This window comes from Brachycentrus maculatus, unplaced genomic scaffold (genome assembly GCF_059751285.1).
Source record: "Brachycentrus maculatus isolate JH-2025_06_01 unplaced genomic scaffold, ASM5975128v1 h1tg000005l, whole genome shotgun sequence".
In the NCBI taxonomy this organism is placed as follows: domain Eukaryota; kingdom Metazoa; phylum Arthropoda; class Insecta; order Trichoptera; family Brachycentridae; genus Brachycentrus; species Brachycentrus maculatus.
Genome location: NW_028280760.1, coordinates 3,196,618 through 3,220,286, shown reverse-complemented (window position 1 = coordinate 3,220,286; position 23,669 = coordinate 3,196,618). Strand labels below are relative to the sequence as shown.

At 32.8% G+C, this 23,669-nt stretch overlaps 1 protein-coding gene and 1 non-coding gene across 2 annotated transcripts in view; one reads left to right on the top strand and one right to left on the bottom strand.

The window, feature by feature from the left end:
* Nucleotides 1-23,669, bottom strand: part of LOC148313868 (uncharacterized) — a 94,601-nt gene that overhangs the window by 24,809 nt on the left and 46,123 nt on the right. Inside the window, exon 2 of the mRNA XM_088257552.1 lies at nucleotides 7,978-8,069. Within this exon, the coding sequence (XP_088113678.1) occupies nucleotides 7,978-8,032 (55 nt within the window). The 5' untranslated portion in view covers nucleotides 8,033-8,069. The remainder of the gene's footprint in view (nucleotides 1-7,977; nucleotides 8,070-23,669) is intronic.
* On the top strand, nucleotides 7,249-7,321 carry TRNAG-ACC (transfer RNA glycine (anticodon ACC)). Its single transcript has one exon. It is a non-coding gene; the product is annotated as a tRNA-Gly (tRNA).

The window sequence follows — 23,669 nt, the reverse complement described above, 5'->3', positions numbered from 1 at the left end:
CGCAAAGAGAAAAATCAGATTAATGCTACAAACTAAATATACGCTATTATGTATCTACAGGAATACATAGAATCGTCTGATACGATTCATAAGGTTTGCAAGTTTAATCCCGGTCCGAACTCCTTTTCAGCATCACATAACAATGTCGTCAGTGATTTCAAGAACGGACAATTTTATACAAGTAAAAATACCTTTTTAATTCTTAATTTCTTCGTTTCAATATATTTATCAATCTTTCAGTTAAGTTAATAAAAAATATTTTTCTCGCAAAAAAAACTTTATTTTTGTGTCCTCTAAAAAAAATACATTATCAGTAATTAAAGGTGAAATGAAATAAATTATAAAAATTAAATACATTCTTATTATTCTTATACCATTAAATATTTGTAAAAACAAAAACATATTCATCCACAGTTAAAAAGAATACATTACGTAGTAATATTATATTATACATTACATATAGGTAGTATGTTTATATTCTAAAATATGTTTTTGTTAATTAAATATTAGATAATATTTTTTTTTTACTTTGTAATATGTACTATGTTTTTGTAAACGAAATATTTCATTATTTGATTCGGCAATCACATTGTGGTAAAATCTATCCAATTTTAATTTAAGTTTTACTTCAAAGTCCCAAGGACCCAACTCTAAAATTTAGAATTTACTTCACATACGGTGTTTGAAAACGATGCGGAATGCATCGAAACACGTGTCACAGTAGATTTTAAGAAATAGTGGTACTTACTATGTAAAACTAAAATTAAAAACCAAATATTTCAGATTAAGTACTGCACCCACTGCTTAGTAAAACCGGCATAAACTTTTCGATATTTAGCAAATTTTCGTGTTATCTGTCTGAAAATTTGGTTGTTCTAAAATAACAACAAGGAATTCAGTTGATGGTAATGTTGATTTTGAATATCTCTGCTAAATTCGTATTTATCTAGATAATTAAACAAACAAATCCAAACAGTTTCATCTTGTACGGATCTAATCAAGTAGTTTAAACTTGATTACTAAAATAAACGACGGCAATATTGAAAAAATAACAAATAATGTTATTTCAATTCGGATGGAGAAACTTAACTGAATAGAGATCTATTCGTTTTCTTCGGTACCTACCGATGGTAATTTGGTACGAGGCAGTCGAGTTTCGTTTTCTTATAACTGTATGTGCAACATAATTAAATGATGGTAATAATTACTGTAAATAATTGCTAAAGGCTACTATTTCCCAAGCCTTTTTACTAATAATTAGACATAGGTGAACGAATTAAATAAAAATAAGTCATTAGTTAATTCGGTTTATGGATATCGCTTAAGGCTGAGATCTCTAGCTTGTCTCAAGTGTTTAAATCAGAATTCGCTCAGCCGCGGTTAGGGCTCCACGTGTGTTCACGCGTGATTTTTTAAATAATGTATACTGGATATTTTTTTGTGTTTTAGAATATGTAAACAAAAAATATTTAATCTATTTTTTAAACTCCTTACCTTTCAATAACTCTTTTTTTCGAAACCACATAATTATTTCGAAGAAGGGCTTAGTTTTTCAATGCGAAAACGGTGTTATAAAAAAAAGATTAATTACTTAAAATTACGTACATATTTAAAGAAAATTAAGTTTCGACACCGGGCCTTTAACCTAATCAGCCCGTAATATATTTTACAAAAAACTAAAGCTGAAATGAAATATATACCGAAAAAAAGTAGGAAATATCATCGAATAAAATATTTATAATCGAATAAGAGGATTTATAGATATTTTGTACATAAAAAGCAAGGCAAATAATAAATGCAACTCTCATCTAAAAATAGGAGTTGCTATAAACATATAAATGTTTTTAAAACACAGGAAGGAAGCAGGTCATGGGGCCAGCATGCACAATGCACAGACAGAATCTTCGTATCCGACATCGCGTGCTGAGCAATGATGAAGTGCTTATTTTCGTAACGAGATTCGAGCTTCAAAAGTATAATTGAACGAGAGCAGCGTTTACACCGCTGTTTATCAAAACGTCGTTCATCAAAAGCCAGAAAAATAATATAAATTCCTTTATAAATTCTCTTTGACAGCGCTCTGTACCGAAACGCGCTTTATAATTGAATTTATTTTGCATTACGACTTCCGACTACCTTTGAACTGTGGCTGTGTAAGCATTTTATTATAAATTTAGGTAAGTCGAACGTTCCCTGCCGAAATAAATACAAACTCAAAGATTTCACATCAAAGGAGAGAGTTATTATATAAAGCAATGAATACTACATTATACCAAATATCTTGTTTTTATAAAAAAATAGCCGGAAAAGTTTTCATTTTTTGTTTATGTTCCACTTTAAATATCACTATGGTATTTCTTAAAATCTATTGTGACACGTTGTTACCCGACACGTTTTACGTTTTCCTGGGTAAATAAACAATTTCTTTAAATCTATAGTAAAACGTGTTTCGATGCATTCCGCATCATTTGCAAACTCCGTGTGTGATGCTTAGTCTAAATTTTCGAGTTGTATTCTTGGAACGTAAAAGGATGAAGAAGATGGTGATGAAAAATGATGCAAAATGCATCGAAACACGTTTTACTATGGATTTAAAGAAATTGTTTTAAATTTACCCAGGAAAACGTAAAACGTGTCGGGTTGTGGTCCCGTGGTTAGGTCCCGGACTCTTGAGTCAGAGTTTCTCGGTTCGAATCCACTCTATCACAATTTGATACTTATTTCTAATAATGAGCCGTTTAGGCTCACAGAAATAGAATGAAATTGAAGTATTTTTGTAAATAATAAAAACACAAGTATATCTCTTCATAAAAAAATCAAACTTAAATAAAAATGAATAGATATTACCACAAAGTGACTGCCGAATCATTTAATGAGCAATTATAGTGTCTGAAACTGTTTAGGCTGTTTCTTATTATTTTTATTTTATTTATTTTTTATAAGTGAGAACATAGACAACAGGGCTTTAGTCATTTTCATATTGTTAAGTATGGAATTCAAAAATATTCACCTACGCTTTCGATCAATGATAAAACTTTCATTTTAAGGCAAGTAAGTATTATCTATATTTTAAAGTCTTCTTCTCATCCTTATCCGCACCCAATGGTGCAAAGGGCACGGTATCAAATTAATAAAATGCTTTCCTAATAAATGTTATTCTAATAATTCGCATTATGCGTAATTTTTTAATAATCGATTTACTTGCCTATAATTACGTACATTAAATAAATTCAATGACCAATCATATCCAATGATGACTTCATTCCTACAATAAGCTTTGCGGTATTTGATTTTTTGCCGTTATTAATTATTACGTTCTTCCTGATCATAAAAATATAACGTTACGTAGGTATCCTATAAATTTAACGACATTTACGTAATCGCGTCTAGGTCACTTTCCAGTGCGATCGATAAAAAACATTGGATACTAAAAATAGAAATTTAATTCAAAAGTTAAAAAACACTTTTAGTTTCATTTTAAATATAAATTATACGAGTATGTATGTCTTTTATCAGAAGCGATTTGAACCGGTTGGCCCAGTAACACGATTCTAAGAATATTAGTACATCCAACGTATCTGCTATAGTTAGTTGGAAGATTACACTTTCTTTCATCAATTACTTTCTAACATATTTATACTGCTAATATGTAAATTAAAGAACAAAACTGGCCGTAACAAAAATGAAAGGGACTCAACCGAATTTTGACGGGGATCAGAGACCTGTAAACATTTTTTTAAAGATTTCTGTTTAACAAGGGTATTCAGTAGGTAAACAATTCGCTCACTCCTTTCAAGAACGTCATAAATCAAAATTCGTCAATTTTCAGTTGGGCATGTTTTCGGAATGCCCAAAAAAATTACTATATCCCAGCAGAAGCAGCATATTTTTAACTTAATATTTACCCGCTACAGGGCAGAAAGTGTTGTTTTTGCATTTTGAAGAAAAGGTATTGTTTAATTATTTTTTAAAATAAACTAAATATTTTTCAAATGTAGAAACAACCTTCAGGTTTTACTTAAAAAGATCTGTTGCACAGTAAGAAGTTCAGTAAGTGGCTTTATATTTATTTTAATACATTGTATTATATTTTTAAACTTTAAAAACGTTCTCCTGAAAAATCGAGTTTTTTTATTTATGACGTTCTTGAAAGGAGTAAGCGAATTGTGAAAAGGGAGCCGAGATCCTTAAATTATGTCACCTGTTTCTCCTCCCAATATTTTCTGGCAACCCCTTTATTTAAATCAGCGAATTTATGAATATTATATATTTATCTTTTTCAATAATGGAAAATCATGTTTTCAGTCACTTCGCAGTATGTAAAAATAATCCGGAGTTCGGATCTTGCATACATAAAATAAAAGAGTCTCTGCTAAATAAAACCTTTCTCAATCCATCACAGATGGCTGTTGTGAACTCATATGTACTAGTACTGCGTCGTGAGATTAATGATATATCTAGGAACTCCAAAAATTTGAGTAGTGTGGTTGTCAATAACGGATAGAATGGTGAATGTAGCACGTGTGTAAAGTGATCATTTAACCAGCCTATCACAGGTCATAAGCCCTGTAGATACCTAGACTTCCACATTCTTCTTCATCCATGTAGAGGTGTCAATTTTTTTCAAATAAATCCTTAATGGAGAAAGATTAGTGAACAAGTATTTGGACCCACTCAAAATGTTGTGAATTATATATTTTATTTATTAAACTAGGGTATTCGTGAGGTAAACGATTATGAAAAGGGTAGTATAGATCCTTTACTAATATCATCGCTATATATCTCTCCTCCAAATATTTTCTGGCGACGCTTTTTTTAAATATCAATTAATCGTTGAATCTATGAGTAAGTAAGCCAGAACGGGTCTGCAATTGTGAAAAAGATTCTCTCAAAATATGGATCCGGTCACTCAATCAACGTATACAAACGGATCATTAACATCTGTTCGTTCACAAACAACACGTGTCTACCTACTAATAACGTTTCTTCAAATCACCATAATTACGGATGGCAGAACGAAATCTCAGATCAGTATAATTTTAGCAATCTCAATAAAATTTGAAGGTTGCTTCAATGGTCGTGTGCTGATCTTGTACGATACTTATATGGAGGTATTTGGCGACCCTGACACTTGTCATGAATGAGGTGACAGCGATACGTGTAGTGTATTTCGTAAATAAGAGTCGGTGATAATCAATAGTGCGCAACTTTGTTTCAGGTAATTGACATTTTACTTTTAAGGATTCTTTACAATGTATTTTATTTCATTAAAGTTTGATGCGCGTATCCAAGGATTTTAACCGTTTCAGTGCTGAGATGTTTTTGATTTATGTACGCTAAAATTTCTGAAGACTTTTTTTGGAAAAAATGTCATTTTTTTAGGTGTTTACAAAATCAATAACATTATTCTCAAATATTGATTGATTTTAGTATTTCTTTCTGATATTGGTGAAGAACATCAAACTACTTAAATAAATAATAAAACATAATTTTGTAATAAACGTACTTATACATATATATATTGAAAAATTAATGCAATTTGAGAATAAATAATAATAAAAAAAACAGAAAATTTTCAAGAATATGTCAAGGTCGTGAGAAATTGACTCGTCCTTGAAGTCTTCACTATCGACGCTAATCATCCGATTGATAAACATTCTAATTTCATTGTCACTATCACTAATTTGAGTAAAACAAACATTTTCGTACGATGTTTGACAATCACTTTCAAAATCACTATTGGAAGAATCCGATATTATACGGACGAAAACAATAGATTTTTACAAAAAAAATCTAATTGTCACTAACAAATAGTTGAATTTGTTTATTTGTGAATATTATTGACAAAACGGAACTTTAGAAATGCGGATGCTGCGACACAATCTTCCAGCTCAACGTCGGTATACCGACGGACCGCGTTTTTGGCAAATTATACCATAGTTAACAGTTGTACAAAACAAGAATATTTTAACAATTTTAGACTACATATCAAGAAAAATTCTCAACACTAAAACGGTTAAAGTATAAATTTAACTGGTTGGCCAACCCTGTTCTTTCAATGTTATGTTATACAAGGTTGATCTTAAGATCTTATCCGAAAGAAATAATTTTACGGATTAATTAGCCATGTGAGATATTTTACACCTTGTACCTTGACGGTTCATATTTTATTTTAACGTTTTTGTTTGCATATCTGATTTTTAATTATTAAACACAGTTGTCTATTCTTTTACAACAGTATAATTATTTTATAAAGAATTGCAAAACAAAGTCGATGAATGAGACAAACAAAGTTAAAGTAACAATTTTTCACAGAATACTTGAAACAATACGGAATATCATTTCAATACAAAAATACATAAAATTCATTTATAAAATTATATACTGTAGTATGGGTCGATCGTATAATTTTTTGAATGCGTAGATAAGTATGTAATTTTAAAAATATATATTAATAAATCAGTACTGATTTTTTTAAAGACGTTTGTATTAGAATTACTAATACTTATTGAAAAATAAATAATTTTAAAAAAGCTATACAATTTTTCGATATGCCCAGATTACTTTTTTGTGTTAAACGACTTTGGACGACTGGAACAATACTTTCGCAATCCGATGTGTTGAAAAAAGTAGAAATATTTGAAAACGGAAAAATAAGTACTTTAAATGTATGCAAAAAGAACTCCACCGACAAGACATACAAGGAGGCTTGGTGGGTCTCTGAAAAAAAAATGTTTAAAATTGTTCTTTAAATAAATGTATATAATTTATGTTAATAAAAAAATATACTTTTTTAAATCATAAGTGTCTTACTCAGTGTGGGATAGATTCTTAACGAAAAAGATAATTTAAAAAAATCATTGAGTAATTGAAATAAAATGACGATTTAATACTCTGAATATGTAATATTTGACATGTTCTGGAAGAACACGCTGAATATTCTCAAACCTTACAATTATGTGATTTAAAAAAAATACTAATGATTTTTAAATAATTATTACATGGTTTCCCAAACTATAGGTTGCGAGAGAATATTGAGTAGGCCCACTGTATACGTGAATTTAAAGAAAATAAAAAACAACTAGGGAATCTGAGCATCGACAATATTTAAGACCTTATTTCTCCGAGATAGCTAAGAGTCCCAAAATTGGAAATTTTTGTCAGATGGGTCGAAACCCAGTCAACTTTGGGAATCTAAGAATAATAAATTTTCTTTAAAAAAAAATATTTTGCATTTCACAATAGTCCGCCTCCGTAGTGTAATGGTCAGCACGCTCGGCTACCGTTCTAGAGGATCTGGGTTCGATTCCCAGGGGGGGTAAAATAAATATGAGTAATTTTTTCACTGTAATATTTATTCAATATTACCCTGGACTGGTACCCGAAGCGGAGGGCTGATCACCTTTCCTTCATGTGTAAACGATCAAGATAACACTGCGTTTATATGACGCAGTGCCCTATGCATATCCGCACCCCAGTGGTGCACCACTGGGGTGCGGATAAGGGTTTTATTATATTATTATTTCACAATATACTATAATTACGAGTAAATAAAATTTGTAATATTAATACAAAAAAAGATCCCACAAAGGCAAGGCCTGTGTGTGGGTATACATTTTATTACAGATTTTAATAAAAGGGCACTGGCAAGAATACAATAGATATCAGAAATAAAATAAGGTTAAAAGTGCAAATATAAACTACAAATATTTGAATTTTAACAGAAAACAAAACAATCAAAAATATGAAAATTAAAAAAATAGCAAACGTGTACTATATGAGTTATACGTTTAAAAGAAAAAGGTACTAAGATTTGTTTTTTTTTAATAATAAATAATTTAAGCAAAATTTTAAATTGAAACAATTTTAAATTGAAAATGTTGAATATCTAGATACGGGGATTTACTTTCGAAGCCCGAATAGTAAGTTATATTGCGCGACAGGTCATGACAGCAGTAAGGCGTAAGGTATGCTTACCAGATACGGCGAGGGCAGTAATCCAGAACCAGTGCATCCACCAGTGCAGCGTCATGACGGACTGCGCATGCGCCGGCCGAGGCCGACTCCACCTGGGAAACCAAATTCACCTTTAAACACTCATACATAATAAATAATAATAGCCTTGGGCGATCACTTTTAGCCGATTAAGGTCATTATCGAGAGATAATTTGGTTAAAAACCGACAAAAAAATGTTCGATTAAAACTAACTAACTAATTAATCATCACGGCGCTTCTCTGCACGGGTAGGCAGAGAGAATAGGACGCCACACCAATGTGTCTTTGCACACAATCTTCGTCTCGTACACAAACATCTTCAAATACACGCCAATTATTCCGACTTTCAAGTATTTCATATACTTGATCATGGCAAGTTTTCCTCGATCTTCCTCTGCTTCTATTGCCAACCACGTTCACCTTATAAATCTGTTTAACTATCCTTTCTTCACTCGTTCGATTCACATGCCCAAACCACGTAGCACACCTTTCTTACTTTTTCGATAATGCTTATCCCAGCCTTACATTCTTTCCTGGTCTTTATTTTCTTGACGCCATAGCGGCGACACTCGAGTAGTACAGCAAACCATGCATGCCGCCTCTATGGCGGCACTCGAGTACTAAGGGTTGAAATTCAAAGAGCCTAAGCTTATAATCAATTAAAGTTTTTTGTTTACATTATAAATGTTATTTTATGATGAAAGCGATATTTGTTATCGGTAGAAAGAAAGTTGAAATGGAAATTCTACAATAATGAAGTCCAGTGCATTTTAGCTTGAATCCCCCATTCTATGATGGAAATATTTATAAATGAGTTTTTATAATATTATGGTAACAGGTAACATTAAACTATGCTGCTCACTCCTTTCAAGAACGTCATATATAAAAAAAACTTGATTTTTCAGGAGAACGTTTTTAAAGATTAAAAATATAATACAATGTATTGAAAATAAATATCAAGCCACTTATTTAACTTTTTACTGTGCAACATATCTTTTTAGGTAAAACCTGAAGGTTATTTCTCCATTTGAAAAATATTTAGTATATTTAAAAAAAAAAAATTAAACAACACCTTTTCTTAAAAATACAAAAACAACACTTTCTGTCCTGTAGCGGGTAAATATTCAGTTAAAAATAGCCCTTTTTGCTGGGATATAGTACATTTTTTGGGCATACAGAAAACATGCACAAATGAAAATTTAGGATTTTTGAATTATGACGTTCTTGAAAGGAGTGAGCGATGTGTGTACATAGATGGTTGTTTTACCTCAAACGATAGAAAAATGCGATAGCAAATACCTCATTGCTAGGGATGTTATCAAACACTCGGCGTGTTTTTTGTAATTAGTCAAAGATATGTGTGTTCATAGCTGATAATAATAAACAATAGATAAATATAATGCATTGGATAACCTCACCGATTAAACAAACAATGATGTAATATTTCATAAGGCTGGTTATATAAATTTGGGTTACAACATTTTAACACAAACACAATGGATTTATATTCATTTTTTATTAATTGATTCGGCAGTCAGTCAATCTATACATTTTAAAAAAAAAAATATTTGGTAAATACCAATATTTCTTAAAATCTATTGTGACACGTACTTCGATGCATTTCCGCATTATTTTCGGTGTTTGAATATGATGCTGAATGCATCGAAATGCTTGGCACAATTTAAGGAAATAGCAGTATTTACCAAAATTTTTTTTATTAAAAACTATTTATTTTCACGTAGGAAAACGGTTATATGTGATATATTTTATGCTGAGACCTCCCTCAGAGTAGTATGTATTAACCCTTATCACTCGAATGCCGCCATTGAGGCGGCATGCGTGATTTGCTGATTTATTCGAAATCCGCCGCTATACTACAAATATTTAAAAAAAAACAGTATATATGAAAAAAAATGAGAAGTATACTTTAAGGTACTCTATGGCGGCAATAAAATAAAGTATTATTTATGAATATTATTGAAAATTTGTTTTTTTTTTACTTTTCGTTTCAAACACATTGTTTAATTTTTTATATAACAGAATAATGAACAAGTCCGTTTAAAAAAGAATATATTTATGATATTAACTGTATTAAATTTGGTTACAGCCATGATTTTTAGATTTATTAGTTTATGAATTGAGAATAATAAATTATTTTTATTTTGATAAACAATGTTGGGAATATAAAATATTTAAATTAAAAATAAATAAACATTATCATATTACCTATGTTTTGGTCTAACAAAGCGACCATTCTCTCAAATTAGTGTTAATTTCATGGATTAAATTGATAGAATGGCGTAAACGACCTCCAATAAAGGCGGAAGCAAAATTCTAAACCGATTCAACTAGGAAAGAAAATATGTCGGTAATACAAGCATAATTTGGAATCGCATAGTTTTTTTAGTCAAGCTGGAATAAAGAGTTATAAATATATTAACGGCCTTATAAAATACGTAATAATTATAAGAATTAATAGTTTTTCACGCAGTTGCAGATATATTTACATATGTTAAATAAACATGACAATAAATAATTTTAGACATTTACGACAATAATTGCAATATTTTCATAATGTACCTAATTATTGTAGACTTCCAGATATTGTATAAAAATAATAAGGGTCATCCGCAAAGAAGTATTTATTCCCTTATATATTTTTTACCACAAACTCTTTAACAAATTAAATATTTACAAAATTAGATTTTTTGAAATGTAGGAACGAATCACATTACCCCGATTAAAATTTTGGTAACGAACAATATTTTATCCGCCTTAATAGTGTAGTAGTTAGTGCATAGGCTACCACGCGGGAGGTCCCTGGTTCGATTTCGAGGTGGTCGAAATAAATACATGAGTTTTTTCAATCTAATGATTATTCAACATTACCCTGGACTGGTACCTGAAGCACAGGACTTATTAAAATGCGCTCGTATGATTAACAGTCAACTTGAAATTTCAATCAATCAATCAATGTGATTTAATGCCTTATGCACTATTGGGGGTGGATGAGTGTTAATGATGAAACGTAAACGTTCAATTTTTCATTTTGAAATTATTGTTATTTACAAGATGAAAATCTTTGTTTTTTTTTAACAATAGTATGTCAAAAAATATTTATGTATTTAATTTTATACATACATTATTCGTAAATAAACATGTTCTATTTTTCAAAATAAAGGTTACAATATCGTTATATTACTAGAAAGAGTTTCTAATTCATAAAAGACTCTTATGAAGAGTGAGACCCATACTAATGTAACAAAACGATATGCTAAATTTGAAAGTCACTACTTTTAATGCATTTGTTTTTTGGGCATTGAAAAAGCACCTTTCACATAAAATAATTTGACGATCAGTATTTTAAATTAATTTTGCAATAAAATAAGATGACTGCAGTGAGATTACCAGTTACCATAGCTAAAAGCAAACTTCGACTTCTGACCGAGATTAATGTAAAAACTTAAGTGCGGAAAACAAGTTTCTCCGAACTTCTTATATCCGTTCTTTCACTTCACTAACATTGAACTTTGCCGGGACTTTTACTATCAAGTCGGGTGACTTAATCAAACTCCAATATGATTTCGTCGTCAGCCATTACATACTCGTATAGTAGGTACGGGTTTATTATGTATTAGACGGGTTAACGAACTATGCCCGACACGATCTTGCCGAATGTAGTTTTAACAATATGATCGAATACCAACAAAGAAAGTGAAAACATCACCTCAGGACTGTATGGATTGAAAAAATGTGCATTGAAAACGATAAGAAAGCGATGTTTTCTGACTCACAATAAACCAGAGAGAAAAATTATTTCTACTATAAAGGATTTTTTCCATAAACGAATACGGAGTTGAAATCTCGGTAAGTGGTTATATACCACCGTATATAATATTTTGTGAAAATGTCTGACTGCAAAGTTCAAACTGATACAAATATTTAAATAAAATATATGAAAGCATACGGTTCTCTAAAAGTAACAATTAAAATATTTTGTACTGACATTTCTTGGTGGAACTGCATTTTATAGAATAAAATAACAACTAAGTATATGGGTTTTCCCACTTAAATTTTATTTGACCAGCGACCAGTGTCGATGATGTGAAAACTCGTTCGCTGATCAAATAAAATTTATGTGGAAAAACTATATAGTAGTTATTAAAAAAAAAAATTAACACATAACATCGATAAAATGTAAACAAATAAAAATGTGAATGTTCGTTTAATCATAATCTTAAATCTCCTAAAGTTATTCACAGGGTTGAAATTTTAACAAAAGATTGCATTCGAATACGCGCGTGTTTATAGGTGACATGTCTTTTTACCGGTGGTGACAGGTTAAAGCATTTTTTAAACAGCTTTTTTAACAGCAATGACAGCGACATCTGATCATTACAGCAACACACGTAATACTAAACATTGCTCCCGTTTTTGTATTGAAACAAAAAGTTTTTTTTTCAAATAAATATATGGTTATCAAGAGTTGTTGAAAGATAAGGAGTTATATAAAATACAAACATATTTTTTCAATGTGTATGTATTCTTAAAAAAATCTTATTACAAAATAAATTAAACAATAAAATATGCGTGGAAACACGTCTAGCCATCAGAGCGGTCGAACGCGTTCTAATTTAAACGTTCGAGATCTAGGCCTTAATATTATATAATGTAACTCTTTAGGGGTAGAGATTAAAGTAATGGTCCACAAATCTATTTTAATGTGTTTTTCTAACTATTTTGTATCATAATTTGGACAGCGGACGGCAAAATGTGCCGGGAAATTTATGTACCCGATATATTTATCACCACAATCTAGTGACAAAATTGTTGATGTCTTCGAAGGATGCTTACAACTTACAATGTATGTACAGTAATTAAGCTCCCATATATTAATGGAATATGGCCCATTAAGTACACAGTAAACCGATCGTCATTTTGAGCAGCACTTTGGGTCGCAGCTTTCAAATAAATTTATGTGAATTTAAGTAGTATAATGGATTTTTAACTTAAAACAAAGTTTAATACAATATTTAAAACCAAAATGAAATGAAGCTTTACGTAAGCAATACCGACTGCTCCTTTTTCTTACCTACAATCAGTCAGACGTTCATTGGATTATGAAGCCCGTCTGAATATTGAAATGTATTTAAACAATTATTTTTTGACATCTCAACAAAGATAAAGAAGAATATGGAAGTCTGGGCATTTATAGGGCTTACGACCGTCAGAGGCTGGTTTAAGTAATAACTTTACACACGTGTAACATTTAACAATTCTACCCATGATTGACAACCAAAGTATTCAAATTCTTGGAAGTTCTATAGATATGATCAAAATTTGAAACATTGTACAAGAATCACTAGAATTTTCACTAGAGACATATATTGTATATTCGTGAGATGAAAGAAGCTTTTTATTGAGCAGAAACTCTTTCATTAGTATGTGAGGTCCGAATCCTGGATTATAATCACATACATACATACAATTAAAACGCCAGAAAATATAATTTTCATATTTATTTATCAGCTTATAATTTGACCAGTTAATTTATTAACAACATTTTGATTGTGTCCAAATATTTGTTCAGAAATCTGGATTATCTGTAATTATAGGATCATGATTATAATTTTTATTTTCTTCATCTATGTTGAGATGTCAAAAAAAATAATAACCCTATAATTCGAGACAATGCAGATTGGGACACACTCAAAATGTATTTAAAGATACAATTAACACGAAATTTTCATCAGCGGCCAGTGATGTCATCACGTACCGCCTATTATCTGCGGTAAAATATGGAAATGTACACAACATCCATGTGACACAATGCGGAAAGTGCTCCCAATGAAATTGAAACAAATATATTTTTTCTAAAACATGAAACAATAGTGCAACTAATTTTCTTGTTCCGGTCACTTTTGCGCGAGGCAAATCATTTCAAGTAGAGATCACGGGGTTATGCAGTGAGCAGAGAACATGGAGTTGCGATCACCGTACCGTGATTCCACCCACACACAATGACGAAAGAGAATAGAGAAGAATAACACGAACACGAGATAAGAAAAGTACAATACCATATAGTACTCCTACGGGACTATTCTTTACCACTTCCGTTCATACTAGAAGAATTTTCTATTCATTTTTAATTAATGTTTTACTCAGTAAATACCACTATTTCTTAAAATCTACTGTGACACGTGTTTTGATGCATTCCGCATCATTTGAATTTTCTATTATTCGCGATAATAATGGGCATACATAAGCCATGATATTAAAAATTATAATGCAATTTTAAAATACCTGCTTAGAATCATATACGAGTATATCGTAGTCGTACAGGAGAAAGTGACTAACTACCAAAACGTAAAATGTTCAGGAGGGCCATTTAAGTAACTTTTGCTAGGCAAGAAAATAAACACCAATGCAGTTAGTCATTTTTACCACGTCAATATACTATACTTCTAAGTTCAAAATCCTTTGGGATGTTTTCAGGGCAATATTAAGCTAGTAAGATATCAAATGGTCAATGATCACGTTTTTGTAAATAAATGCACTTGGTCACTTTCTCCTGTATGACTACGATATATAGATTTAGATAGCGATTTCGTTTTAATTTTTATTTCAAATCAGTACCTATCAGCGGAACATAAAACATGATTTTGATCATTATTAGGCAATTATAAAATACTAAGTACCTACTACTCTTATCTGAGTAAGTGTACCTATACAGTTAGACAAGCTCGTCTTAAGAAGACAGAATTCCACGTATCGCCCTTCAAGGTAACCCTGAAGGTTGCAGACCCCCAGGCAGACCTCCAAAAAGATGGAAAGACAGCTGGGGGGAGTCAGCATCCCAAGAGCGACATGCGGAGACACAAAAAGATCCCTAGGATCTACAAAAAGAAGAAGAAGAAGTCTTAAGCATGCTCAAAAGCATTATTTATTACTAGAATGTCAATCTGTACCTTTAGTACTTGTACCTAAAGTATTTGTACCTTTATGGTCAACGGCATAGAATGTGGAAAGCAAGGGGAAACTACCACATGAAAAATGCATAATGGATTCCCAAAAAAAACAAGCATGGAGAATTCTTCAGTTACATATTTCAGAGGCAAAATAGTCCTCTGCTTCCTACGATTGCAGAAGACACGTGCAAAGGCAAAGGCACAAACTACAGAGGACGACCTCGCTTGATCTACATGGACCAAATTATCTCCGACATACGAGCGGAGGATAAACTCTGACCATGAAAGAAGCAAACCAATCATAACATAGATTGTAACCCACGAAGAAGAGAATTTGTATTTATACTTTAAGCCATCAACGTAAAAGTAGCGGAATAGCTCTACTCTGGTATAACGTTCTTCACGGTGGTTGGCTTCCGCAACAGACGGCGCAAGTGTCAATGGTTGGTCGTTGTTACATTATTCCTCAGCTTCGGTTCTTACTTGCTCGCGCCCCGTGACTCCATTCTGCAGACGCAGCTGCTATACACAGCGACGTGACGACGACACGGTCAACTGATTCTGGTTCATACGGCTGGGTAGCGTTCGGTACCCGTTACACCAAAACCCGAATATTACTATATTACTGACCCTCGCACGCATTCCTTAAAAAAAACGCTCTTTTAGCACGTCTCATAACCTAATACATGAAAATAATAACGCAATATACCATCAATGATTGACCGCAATTGGTATAGATTTTTTTATCCATGGCGAATTAGACACAACTACTTTTTTTTAGTTTTGATTTTTGGCACAATTGATCATAGAACCCTTGAAGTGTCAACCAGCCTCTTGACAGATATGCTCCTTAGAGTCTTCTTTTTTGACACTCTGAGCGCGTTATTTGTTACTGCGGTGTTCGCTCTGTATTTGATCCCATATATGCATGGTATGTCGTGATGGGTCGCACACAAGTTTTATACATTTTAATTTTGCTACCGATCTTCAGGGTTTTTCCATAAAATATATAAGTAACGTTTATATTAACGAGGAGAATGGAACCATCCAGAATCCCCTACATTACACTGTACGGCCAACCACATGGTAGACGACTCCCGGGCAAACCACCAAAGAGATGGGTCGATAGCTGGGAATAGACATCGCAGGAGGCTAATCCCTCTTAAAAAACAGGCCACAAGGCCTACAAGGTGAAGAAGAAGAAGAAGAACGTTTATATCTTAAAATGGAAAAAATATATAATGAATAAATAAAGTAACGAAAGCTCTAGAGTGGTAATTTAATACATTTCCCATGATTTCATCTCGAATTTTACAATCAAGTTACCACGATCACAAATGTAAAACATCAAAGATTACCACACAGGGAACTGTAGCCACGATCACGCCGAGAAAGGAATTAGCATGAAGCAGCCAGACTCGCAAACGCGAATCTGATTATTGCTCAAAGGATCATAAAGTTATTTCTGATCGTGTAATTTGGCTGGGAGTACAGTGACGAGCGTGACAAGGGCAGGAAGCTCACCCCTGGGGGATGAAATTGCGCAGGGACTCGTTAAAAGTCTTCGCAAATTTAATATGACATATTTGTGGGAATATTAAATTAGGTTGAGGGTAAGAAATACATTTCAGCTTGATTTGCGTTAACTAATGAGTGATAAAACTGATATTTCATTAATTTCGTGCGTTTCAACAAAATTATTCTATTATTTTTTGACATCTCTTCAAAGATGAAGAAGAATATGGAAGTCGGGGCATTTACGGGGCATTTAGATTTTGTGAACAAGTATTTGGACACACTCAAAATGTTGTAAATAAATTAAATAAGCTTTAAATAATAAAAACGAAAATGTTATTTTCTGGCGTGTCTCATGTGTGTGATTATAATCCAGGATTCGGACCTCACATACTAATATAAGAGTTTTTGCTTGATAAAAAGCTTCTTTACATCTCACCAATAGATGTCTCTAGTGAAGTTCTAGTGATTCAAGAACAAGGTTTCTAAATTGGTTCATATATACAGAACTTCCAAGAATTTGAGTAGTGTGGTTGTCAATAATGGGTAGAATTGGTGAATGTTACACGTGTGTAAAGTGATCACTTAAACCAGCCTATGACGGTCGTCAGCCCCGTAAATGCCCAGACTTCCTTATTCTTCTTCATCTTTGATGAGATGTCAAAAAATAATATGAAAATAACTCCTGTAATTGGAGATAATCCAGATTTTGTGAACAAGTATTTGGACACACTCAAAATGTTGTGAAATAATTCTACACTTGATATACATGAAATTTTCATAATTTAAATTTAAAATATGAATTTGTTGTTCCGCTATTTGTGATTTGATTTTGATATTGAACCATATAAAAGAAAATTTGGATATAAAAAGTTGTTCATCAAGCAAAAACTCTTTAATTTGTATGTATGAAGTGATCACTTAAACCAGCCTATGACGGTCGTAAGACCCGTAAATGCCCAGACTACCATATTCTTCTTCATCTATGTTGCGATGTTAAAAAAAAAACAGTAAAAAGATAACTCATACTTGGAGATAATCCAGATTTGTGAACAAGTATTTGGACACACTCAGAGTGATGTAAATATAATCATTTACCAATGATAGTTACGAGAGATATAAAAGAACCGTAACCAGGCTTGCAGAATCGGTTTGATACTCTTAATTTCAGATTTCCGAGTTTCAGGTTGGTGTTGACTTTGATGATATAAAGAATAGAGATATTACATAAAGTGATAAGATACACTTTCTCATTTCCAGCGCAAGTTTCGCACGCACTGGCAAAACGGCAATCGGAATGCCAATTTAAACAGAACACAAACGTAACAACAATCATTCAAGAACTCGGCGACCAACAACATACCGGCACGATAGTACTGCCATTCTGTCAACAGTGATAGAAATGCACCAAGTTTGGGTATTTATTTATCCACAAGCATCGGTTGGAAACTGACAAAAATTTGATATAAAATACTGCTAAATAATAAGGGTTGTATTAACAACATTTTGAGTGTGTCCAAATACTTGTACACAAATCTGGATTATCTCCAATTATAGAAGTAATTTTTCATGTTATTTTTTTACATCTCATCAAAGATGAAAAGGAATATGGAAGTCTGGGCATTTACGGGCCAGACGACCGTCATAGGCTGGTTTAAGTTCTCTAGTGAAGTTCTAGTGATACAAAAACAATGTTTCAAAATTGGTTCATATACTTATATGGAAATTCCGAGAATTTGAGTAGTGTGGTTGTCAATAATGGGTAGATTTGGTGAATGTTACACGTGTGTAAAGTGATCACTTGAGTCAGCCCCGTAAATACACAGATTTCCATATTCTTCTTCATCTTTGATGAGATGTCAAAAAATAAAACTGTATTTTATAGTATCACTTGCAATTTTATTTAATTATTCAATTTCCAGTACAGAATATAAATGATTTTTTTTAAAGGATTGGTTTTTAAACATGCTCCGGATGCTACGAATTCAATGGACAGCTAGACGCACCAACGAGTCTATTCGCCAGCAACTACACTTGGATGGCTTGACTCTGGCCAATGTCTGTACCCGACAGATTTTCCAGTTTTTTTGAGACGTTACGCGTGGCAACGAGGATAGCCTGGAACGACTGGTTGTGATCGGCAGCCAGAGGGAAAGAGAGGGAGAGGAAGATCCCCACGATGGACCGATCAAATTAAGGCAGCAGCAAGCACCTCGGTGGTTGAAGCGCTACGTGCAGCGCAGTCAAGGGATAACTGGAGAAGAGTCATTGCTTTCACAAGGGTCACAACCCTTAGTAATGAGGAATAAGGCGGAGAGGGTTTTTAAACTTGCAACATTGTTTCTACAGACTGTAAATTTGACAGTTGACAGTTGAGTCTTTACGTTTTGCCATTTCACCATTAATAGACTGCATGACCATTATGCGCGTCGTAGGTTTGGTGAATGGGCCAAAAACAATATTCAGCTTGATCATCTTATTTAACGCAAAGTCTTGTTCACCGATGAGGCACATTTTTGATCAAATGGCAATAAGCAAAATTGCCGTGCGGAAAAAAACCCAGAAGCCTTTGTCGAGACGTCCTTACATCCATTAAAAGTCACTTTTTGGTGTGCTTTGTGGGCAGGTGGAATCATTGGCCACTATCTTTTTAGAGACGATGCCAATGGAGAGCGCTACAGAATCATCATTACTGACTTCTTCGTACCTCAGTTGAATGGCATTGATGTGACAGAGCTGTGGATCAATTCATTTCAGTAAATTTGAATTTGTATATCTCTAAAAAACACCCTTTATATATTTATTTATGTACCATGAAATGATGAGAAATGAAGTCTAAAGAAAAATGTAAAAACAAATATAAATTAAATTGAAAATACAGCAAAGTTGTTGATATGTAGCATTAGTTGATCAAACAGGAGACTGGCCAAATGTTTATTTAAAGCCGAACTCACTCGAGATGTGTTTGCTTTCAATATGTCTGAAGAAATATCGTATAATGGACATTGTCTAACCCTGTATGTGTATTTATAAGAAGCATCGTTAGCAAGTTTGCAAGGTTATAAGTACGTGACAATACGTGAAACACGATAACGTAACGAGTATGTACGTGCAAATACAATGAAACTAATGTTCTCTACACACAAGAATGTGAAGACAATTGCGTCATAAGAAATTGAAGATGGTAAAATACATATTCGACTAACCCTTATTACTACTCGATGGTGCATAGGGCACTGCTATATATTTATATACGATGATTTACTATGACTTTTTTCAATAGACTTTCATTGACACATTACGCTTGAGTTGTGTTGACTGTCATGGTAATTTTGTTCAGTATTGTTTGACATTTCGTCATGGAGAGACATAAAGCGCTTGTCCACTACACGGAATTTTACCGTCCGGCAGTCAGGTTTTTTTTTATAATAAATGCGACTACGACAGTTAAGCGTGATCGAATTTACGCGCAACGTGATCACGCACCGATCAAGAGCACCGAAAGATGGACAAAAGCACAAGCCAATCCAAGCCAATCATCCGTTTTATCACACTAATTGAAGTGCCGGACGGTAAAATTCCGTGTAGTGCACAAACGCCCTTACACCGCAACAACGCTTACAAATTGTTCAATTTTAAGATACCACGATTAATTTTAATTTTTCGACTTTAATTGAGAATTAAAACAACAACGTAAAACCTAAATTTAATTCACATTAAATCAGAAGATAACAGCTCCAAAGCTGTGTAAATTACGCAGAATTTCGTAGTTCTAACTCAATAATAACAATAAATAAATAATAAAAACCCTTATCCGCACCCCAATGGTGCATAGGGCACTGCGTCATATAAACGCCGTGTTATCTTGATCGTTTACACATGAAGGAAAGGTGATCAGCCCTCAGCTTCAGGTACCAGTCCAGGGTAATATTGTATAAATATTACAGTGAAAAATCACTCATATTTATTTTACCCCCCCTGGGAATCGAACCCGGATCCTCCAGAACGGTAGCCGAGCGTGCTGACCATTACACTACGGAGGCGGACACTAACTCAATACACTACTTATTTTTAAATGATATAAAAATACCGATATAAAAATCATTTCATAATAAAATGACAATTGACCAACAGATTACGAAAAAAGTGAAGAAAAAATACGACAAATGAAACGAGTTATATAATCGTTTCTTTGCTCAGAGAAAAACTGCATAACTCGCTTATTTACAAGTTAATTTATTTCGTTTATAAAATTTTACATGGACCCATAAAATCAGTGATGTGTCACAGAGTTGGTCTGGTTTCGTTGACTTTTGGAGCAATTAAATAAGTATTTAATGGTTTTTGAAAGAGAAGAATGCAGATCTGAATGTGAAATATTGGTAAACGGAGAGATTCTGGAACAGGTAGATGATTTCGTGTATTTAGGTAGTATGTTTTCTAGGGATGGAAAGATTGATAAAGATATAGAAAGGAGAGTGAATGCTGGGAACAAAGTGAACGGTGCACTGAAATCAGTTATAGCAAATAAAATCCTATCAGCGGAAGCTAAACTGGCAGTGCACAACGGAGTCCTGGTTCCAACTCTAATGTATGGAAGTGAAACATGGAGTTGGCAAAAGAAGGATGAAAGTAGACTGAATGCAGTCGAAATGCGATCTCTCAGAAGAATGTGTAACAAAACGATGTATGATAGATGTGCGAATAGTGAAATAAGGAAGGAATGCAAAGCTGAGATAAGCATTATCGATAAAATTAAGAAAGGTGTGTTGAGATGGTTTGGACATGTAGAACGAATGAGTGAGGAAAGAACGGTAAAACAAATTTATGAGGCGAATGTTAGCGGGAAAAGAAACAGAGGAAGACCGAGAAAAACATGGCACGATCAGGTATGCCAAATACTTGAAAGTGGTCAGGTTAGGAGTCGTAACAATCGGCGGGTATGTATGAGGAGATGCATGAACGTGGAAGAGGCGAAGAATGTTTGCAAGGACAGAGTGGTGTGGCGCTCTATTCTCTCTGCCTACCCCTGCGGGAAAGCGGCGCGATGGTTAGTTAGTTAGTTAGTAAATAAGTATTTTTTTAAATTCTCGTTGTTAAAATACATTTTGACTCTGCTAATGTATAGAAATTAACATACAAATGTATTTCCAACAAAACTTACCAAAACTTTAGGTGTCGAAGGAATACCGAATAATTGTTTATCCTTACCTGAAAAAAGAAGAAAAAAGACGTTAAGAAACATGTTTAAAAGTAATAAAATTAAATACAACACTCTCCTTGTCATTCATCGTTCACTTTGTGTAATGCCACTTTAAAGTGGTATTACACTAAGTGAACGATGAATGATAAGGAGTGTTATATTACCATACCACAAAGTTAACAATGCTTTTAATATACAAAATAAATATACATATTATAAAAATACATATTTAGCATTTTGAAGAAAAGGTATTGTTTAATTATTTTTTTAAAATGTAATAAATATATTTCAAATGGTGAAAAAACCTTCAGGTTTTACCTAAAAAGATCTGTTGCACAGTAAAGAGTTCAATAAATGGCTTGATATTTATTTTTAAAACATCGTATTATATTTTTAAATTTTAAAAACGTTCTCCTGAAAAATCAAGTATTTTTGATTTATGACGATCTTGAAAGGAGTGAGCGATATGTATAAATGTTTAGAAATTGTATTATTTTGTACTTAAAAATGTAACTATATTAAATAAATAAATGAAAATAAAATAAAATAAATTCTTCATACTTAATCTCTACTCTATACTTCGTCTTGAATACTTCACGAAAGGGGAAGATTCAGGAGGGATGCATTAGCATAAATCAGGCCGCTAAACGGCCTCGCCGAGCACCAGGGGATAAGGAGAGGGTGGGTGTGCTCCAGGGACAATTAATGGGATAACTTATGGGACGATCCCGACAATGCATTAAAGAGGACTTGAGCACAACAGCGAACGGAGCAAGTTTCGTGAAGAGAAAAGGGGTTATATCGAGCGTGTGCATTATTGTGTGATATTTAATGACTAGCGGGTGAAACGTAGATTAGGAAATCGCGGATGTAGGAAGAAAGAAAAAACGTGAACGTTTCTCGAATTACGTACCTGCTATAACTACTTCGTCTGTTAAAAATATAAACGCTACGTAAGATGGATCGAACAAAAATACAGACAAAGTTAATAAAAAATATATTTACATAAAGTTAGTTTTTTTGTCGCTCATAATTTAAAATTAATTTTTTTAACATAAAATCACACAATTTAAAAATAAGCATGGATTTTTTTCTTCATATTTTTATTATTATTTATTTAATTTATTTGTTAATTAAATATGTACATATAAATACATACATATATGTATACATTTATTTGGAAATTCGTAAACATAATCAACTTATAAAAAGAGATCCACCAAGCCACCTTTTGTGTCTTGTCGGTGAAGTTCTTTTTACATAGGTTTAAAAAAAAACTATTTTAACATAATATACACACAAAAAAGAAGGGAAATAATTTAAAATAAAAACTATTGAACAATTTTCCCAGTATTAACTCTTGATCATTTACCCATTCCTTTATTTTGCCTTTTGTCCATATGCTCGGAACTACATATATTTATTGAAGTGTGCTGCTTCCATATTTATTGTTCACTCTTGGGACCATCACCCTTCATTGTGGGGGAAGCGGGAATCTAACAATATAATATATTGTATCTAACAATAGAATATTACATTTAGCGATAAGACGAAACAAACCAAACCCAATATCATGTAATTCTTTATTCCTAACTAACTAACCATCACGCCGCTTCTCCGCAGGGGTAGGCAGAGAGAATTGATCGCCACACCACTCTGTTTTTGCAAACATTATTCGCCTCTTCCACATTCATGCATCTCCTCATACATACCCGACCATTATTACGACTCCTGACCCGGCCGCTTTCAAGTTTTTAACATACTTGATTGTGCCAAATTTTCCTCGGTATTCCTCTGCTTCTTTTTCCAAATACATTCGCCTCATGAATTTGTTTAACCGTTCTTTCCTCACTCATACGTTCCACATGTCCAAACCATCTCAACACACCTTTCTTAATTTTATCGAAAATGCTTATCTCTGCCTTGCATTCTTTCCTTATTTTATCATTCGAATATCTATCAAACATCGTTTTGCCACGCATTCGTC